Raw genomic sequence first — 6,828 nt, 5'->3', positions numbered from 1 at the left:
TATATATATATATATATATATATTAAAATGTAATGTATTCCTGTGATGGCAAAGCTGAATTTTCAGCAGTCATTACTCAAGTCTTCAGTGTCACATGATCCTTTAGAAATCATTTTTATGGTTCTCAAGAAACAGTATTATAAACTTATTATTAATATTTAAAAGTTTTTTTATTTATTTTGTGTCGTCAATTTAATACATATTTGCTCAATAAAAGTATTAAAATTCTCCAAAAAAATATGAAAAAAAATGAATGAATGAATGAACAAATGAATCTAAAAGTAGAGTAAAAACATTTTATTTTAATGGAAATTAATTAATATATGACTTTTTACAGTAAACATCGTCCCAAATCAGTTTGACCATTCTTTTAGAATTTACTTATTTCTTACTCTTAAAAACTGGGCTGTCAACTGAATTAAATAATCATGAATATTATGTCTTTAAAAGATGTCTTAAATAATCAAATTGAGAAAATCTGATCAAAAATATTATATCACACATATTCAATTAATGTTAACAACATGAACCAAATTACTTAAATTCAATTACTATGTATAATCTTAAGTTAACACAATTTCTTTGAAAAAATTTAATAATTAAATAAATAAATAATAATAACAACAATAATAAAAGTGGTGAAAAAATATTTATCCTGTCAATATATTTACCAATATTTAATAAATGATCTGTCAGAATACAATTTCTGCTCATTTTGAGGCAGCTAGGTCCTACTCCGAGAGGCTTAGCTATATAGACAGAAAAAGACCAATGCTTCATACTATTCTCGCCATCACCTCACACAGAGGCAGATGACAAGCAGAACAGGATCTACTAAACTTCATGCTACTGTCAGCACACACCTGCTTTCTCAGTCGCTTGTCATCAATTCGGTCCACCGTCTCCTGAATCGTTTGAAGGCTAATTATCCAAGTACCGCAGCACGTAGCACAATTTGACACAGGGCAGAAAGCATCAGTGCACATATTTTGTGCAATTTGTGCTAAAACTGTAATATATAAAGCAACCGCACTCCACAGATGTACCAAATACACTACCTTTGATTCTGGCACTAGCATGACCGTAAAATGATGTGATGTTAAAGCAAACCAAGCCGATTTGCTCTCAGTCAGCAGTGCAAGTCCTGTTCCCTCAAGGTGCATATTTGTGGAAATGGATTTTATGGCCGGTGAGTGGTGGAGGGAAGGAAGAGGTTTTAGCCCAAAGCAACCACTTATCCATCAGTCTATTACACATCAGATACACACTTACAGCCTGAGGTCACCTGAGGTCTGAATCACTTAATGCTCAGAGACCTTCATTACCTTGTGATGGGCTTTTTTTTTTTCTTTTGCACTCACATGGAAGAATGTTAAACTAACATAAGGGGGCAAGTGTGGTAAGATATTTGCAATCTGCTCATGTCTACTTGAGCATACAAATCCACATAAGCAGAAAAAAGATGGTGATTGATTATATCTAAACAAGCAGGAATCTTTGGAGAGACCCTGGCAAAACAGTCTAGTTTTGGACTAAGGGCTATAATGCTAAATACTTTTAGCAGCAGGATGCTCCGAGGAAAAGAAAGCACATGATACACACAGGGCATCAAGTAAAGCAATGCCACATACTGAACCACAAAAAATGGTGGATTTAGGCTGAAAAATATCGACTCCACTGCAGCCGCTGCTACCTGCTTATAAAATTGCTGAATATAATTACTTTAAATGTTAAACATATTCTCAGTAAAACTCCAGATACTTTATTTTAACTGCTTGTGTAAAATAAAATGATATCACAAGTATCATACACTCTCAGAAATAAAGGTACAAATGGTAGACCTTTGTACTTAAAGAGTCCATAGTGGTACCTTAGAGGTACATATTAGAACCTAAAGTGTACATATTAGTGCCTAAAAGGTACAAAAGAGTACCTTTTGAAAAGTACTGCTGCCCCAGTGACAGCTTTTGTACCTTTTTTTCTTAAAGTAGATATGTATGATTTAATCATTACGAATTTGAATCGTTATAACTATTGCTGCACCAAGAGAAGTTCTTTAAGCTCTTAAGCAATTAATTTAAATTTTAAAAAGTCAAAATACACAACCATTCAAAAGTTTTGGATCAGTAATGAAATTAATACCTTTATTCAGCAAGGACGCATTAAAATGATCAAAAGTGACAGTAAATATATTTGTAATGTTTGATATTTGTAATACTGTTCTTCTGAACTTTCTATTCATTAAAGATTGACAATAAGAAATTTCTTGAACATGAAATGCTCATACGACTCATAAACAAGACTGCAAAGTGCTGTTTGTTTGTGAGCAGGCAATGCAGCAACATAGTAAGGTACATCATTGTTCAGCTCAGTGGAAATCCAGTTCTGAGAGGTGTTTGAAGATCCTCTGCCCAAACACCAGCTCAACTCACACCATTTTAGTGGGAAGAGGGTATAAGAGTGATTTGATAATAGTAAAAACCCTACCGTCCCCAGCGTTGTAGGCCAGAATGGAGCGTGATCTGGTCTGCTTGCCCTCCGAGTTCTTCCCTGAGCAGGTATTGGAGCACAGAGACCATGAAGTCCAGGGACTGAGCACACAGTCTTTGGGGCAGGGCACCTCGCACAGCACAGGCATGGGAAGGATGGCGTCCCGGCACAGCTGCATGTCCACATATTCACCTGAGAACAACAAAACACGGGGTCTGTTATATTCTCACATCCTAAATAAGGATCCCGGAAAACCACCAAACATTTGAGTATGAAAGGGCAAACTCTAGCAAATTAAAAACTAATATCCACATAGAAATACACAAATGGGTTCCAAAAAGACAAAAGTCAAGCAAAGCGAAACCTCACTCATTTGATGCTGTGTTAAATTGTGTGAAGATTAATACACATCTCACTCAGTGCATAAATAAATCTACCCACACAGATAATTCACACTGTGCAAGTGATGCACCGCCAAGTGCTGTCATCTCTACTCCATGCCAGACTGTGCACGGTACACAAACACTCAGTGAAAACCACCCATTTACACATTAACACTGCATACAGTATATGTATGCATAAACCGGAACATTGATAAAATTCAAAGGGCCCAAGACAACATTTGGATGGGCATGTTCCCAATGTCCCCTATAACATATAAGACCTTAGTGGGCCCCTATTATCATAGGGACAGGACAACACTCTCAGTTGTGTCCCTTTTACTAATGACCCATTGCTAATTTCTAGATTAAAAATCTCCAAGGACAAGGGTAAATTGCATATAGAAGCCCTTTGCATAGTTATGGCATGCATTAAGCCTAAAAATTTAACAGTAGAAAGTAGTTCAGTAGACTTTAATGGGCTTCTTGCACATAAATTTTAGATTACTCTTTCAATGTCAAACAGGATGTGACAGCTGTGCACCCAAGAGGGACGATGATCCGGCGATGTTTGCAATCACACAATCACATGTGATTATACGTAAATGCTGTCCAAGAAAAACAACCAATGCAGCAATTGCAGCTACGTAATGTATATTGTGACATGTTTTTAGTGTATAACATTTAACTTAAATCTTTATGTCTTATACATGAATGGATCAATATATATATATTTTTTTTTATAACAACAAAATTATTTATTATTAAATTAGTTTAATTGTTAGCAACAAATATATAATAGCAACTAAATAAAACAAAGCAAAATCAAACAACAACAAATAATAAAATAAAACAAAACAAAAATAAAAACAAAACAAACATAAAACAAAAAGAAAATCAAACCATCAAAAAACAAAAAAACAAAAAAACAAACAAGAAACAATAAAAAAAAAATCAGAGCAAAAAGAAAATCAAACGATCAAATCAAAGTAAAACAAGAAAAAAACAAAACAACAAAACATACTTTGCTCACAGAGGTCATCTGAAAGACCTAGTTTTGGACACCAACCCCTCTGTGGACTGTGTACCAGCCCCTGTATCGATCGGTGAAACCCACTGAGTCAGATGACACAGCGGGACCCCATGGGACACAACAGATCTGATCAAATCAAAGTAAAACAAGAAAAAAACAAAACAACAAAACATACTTTGCTCACAGAGGTCATCTGAAAGACCTAGTTTTGGACACCAACCCCTCTGTATCTGGTGCACCAGCCCCTGTATCGATCGGTGATCCCCACCCCTGCAAAAAAAAGCCCAAATTGACAGAAATCCCACTGAGTCAGATGACACTGCGGGACCCCATGGGACACAACAGATCTATTCTCATCAGCACCAGACAACAGGAATCAATAATTGAGAGAAGAGAGGAGGCACTAGGGAACAATGAGGATTGGTTGAGATTGGGAGTGGGAAAGAGTTAGACTTCTGCACACCGCTGGTATTTATACACAGCAGTTCACGTCAAGAAAAAAATAATCATTACAGTCCATTCAGACATTTATGTGCCTTTTTAGAAGTTTAAAGCTTAGCTTAGCCCATTATCTGGTCACCATCTTGGATTAAAAAAAAAAATAAGAAAAGAAAAGAAAAGAAAAGAAAAAGTTGCACATAAGGCAAATCTCACAGACTTGGGGAAAAAACAAATCAACTGTCCTCATGAATAACTCAGTGAGTACATGCTGGGGAAAATGAAATATCAGCTGTACGTCTAGCCCTTATACATCTCAGAGTGTTAAGCCTCACCTGCGTCTGACTGTCCCCTGATGGAAAAGTACCAGACGGCATCTGACATTTCCTCTATTGAGCACTGTCACATTCTGATGAGGCTGCACACTACTCTTCCCAAAGTTAATGAGGGAGAGAGGGAGTTCAGCTAAATGCAGACTGACTCTGAGGGACTAACAGAGTTAATTTCATTTATATAGGCAACTCGCCACTGGTGCCAGAACAACATATTCACCATCTACCCGTCTGCAAGGCAGGACAAAGAAAGAGGTGACCTTGAACAAATCATATTATTATTCCTCACTACAGCAAGGTATCTGGACTTAAATGGGTCAATGTGTTGCAGGGAGGAACAGAGTAATGGCCAGTGTTCCTTTCAGTTTTTGGATATATGTTTTCATATATTCATATATGGACAAATAATATGAAAACTGTCAGACCACATGATCTATAAAAGGGAAAGTTCATAGTATATACTGTATTTACAAAATGTAAAAAAGGAACAAAAGTATGTCTTTGTGATTTACCCAGTATTGTTACACCTTCCTTTTTTTTGCCAATACTTTATAACTAATTTTCTTTTCCCGAAACACAATATTTAAAAAAAAATTTTGTACATCGAAAGTCAATGGGGTCAGATGTTGTTTTGGACTCCACTGACTTTCACTGTATAGACAAAACAAGTAAAAACATCCTTTAAAATATATTCTTTTGTGTTCCACAGAAGAGAGAGAGTCATACAGGTTTGAAACGACATATTTAGTATGTTAATTAAGGCATTTTGTTCCCCAGGCAAAATCTGACCTAAATCATTAAATTACCATTTCAATGACAAAACAAGCAGTGCTATAGCATGCATGCATCATATTTTATCCCGGACCATTTTGACCCACATATACGTATTATTCAAGAGGAGAAAATTGAGCTATGCATTTTAGGGTTAATACAGGGTGATCAGTTCCTTTATTTAATTAAATGGTCATCAAACTGTTTAATGCATGGCTGCTAAAGCTATAGAATCTGTGTGCTATATAAAGTACAGTTGTTACACGTGGCATGTTAAGGAAGGTGTTTCAGGGTAACTGTCTGGGAGATGAGGTTGGTTGGAGGGTCGGGGGGAGGTGGCAGTCGTCTCTGTGGTGACAGCTGAGGCACATGCAGTATGACACCTTCAGTTGGTGTGAATGGGATGCTTGATTATGAGCCTTGCAAAACTGATTGAGTTGCACACAGACACACATACACACACAGGAGCCTTTCTCTGCCTCTCTCTTTCTGTCCTTACTCTCCACCTTTCTCTCTCCCCCGAGTCCTCATTAGCGATGTGAATGCTGAGGTTCTGGAATGTCGCAGTAATTGCCATGTCCGCACACTGAAATTTACTGGAACAAGGAGCGAAATGTGAGGATGTAAAATACAATTACGGTGTGCGCTCATAATTGATTCATTAATGCAAGCCGAGTCGAGCCGCAACTTCAGACAAGACATTAACAATACGGAAGGCAAAGAAAAAGAAGTCACAGAGTTGGTGGTTCTATTTTAAAAAACGGAATATTCTACTTGTCCCTCATATCCACAATAATTTAAGGTTAATTATTTTTGATAAGCTCGCTGAATGAACCTATTTCATTTCCACAAGTTGGAGACAGGCTTTCCATTTAGTTTGCTAAAATATTCACTCAGCTATGCTCTAGTCTCTATTATATGAAATTAATTAGATCGGATGAATCAGAATTGCAGGTTTGCGGCACTGAATTTCACTCCCTCATCAACGAGAGCGAAGTGTTCGTCCATAAAATCCCATTAAAAAACTGTTAGTACAACATAGCTGGGTCATTTCATTTATCAAATATCGATGAAGTTTTAGGCTGTATAAATAATGTAAATCAAAACCAAGACAGATGGGAGATTTTCCAGCACTACATAATTAGATATAAAAGTGGCTTTTGACAAAAGCTTCTCAAACAGTAAGAGTAAACAATGTAATAACTCTAAATACACAGAGAGCATAAGCAATATTAAGTCATTTGTGTTTCATGTTTTTTTTGTTTGCATGTATGTTACCACTAAAGATTTTGGGATCTGTAAGATTTTTTTTTATATTTTCGAAAGAAGTCTCTTATGCTCAACCAAGACTGCATTTATTTGATTATATATATATATATATATA

At 36.2% G+C, this 6,828-nt stretch overlaps 1 protein-coding gene across 1 annotated transcript in view; it reads right to left on the bottom strand.

Annotated features, from left to right (window-relative positions):
* thsd7aa (thrombospondin, type I, domain containing 7Aa) overlaps nt 1-6,828 on the bottom strand; it is a 121,812-nt gene that overhangs the window by 40,009 nt on the left and 74,975 nt on the right. The window contains exon 7 of the mRNA XM_016530399.1: nt 2,488-2,682. Coding sequence (XP_016385885.1) covers nt 2,488-2,682 — 195 coding nt within the window. The remainder of the gene's footprint in view (nt 1-2,487; nt 2,683-6,828) is intronic.

The sequence above is a fragment of the Sinocyclocheilus rhinocerous genome, unplaced genomic scaffold (assembly GCF_001515625.1).
Source record: "Sinocyclocheilus rhinocerous isolate Xijiao unplaced genomic scaffold, SAMN03320098_v1.1 scaffold781, whole genome shotgun sequence".
NCBI classification, from domain to species: Eukaryota; Metazoa; Chordata; class Actinopteri; order Cypriniformes; family Cyprinidae; genus Sinocyclocheilus; species Sinocyclocheilus rhinocerous.
Note: the sequence above shows the minus strand (reverse complement) of the source record. Positions and strands in the feature narration are given on the sequence as shown.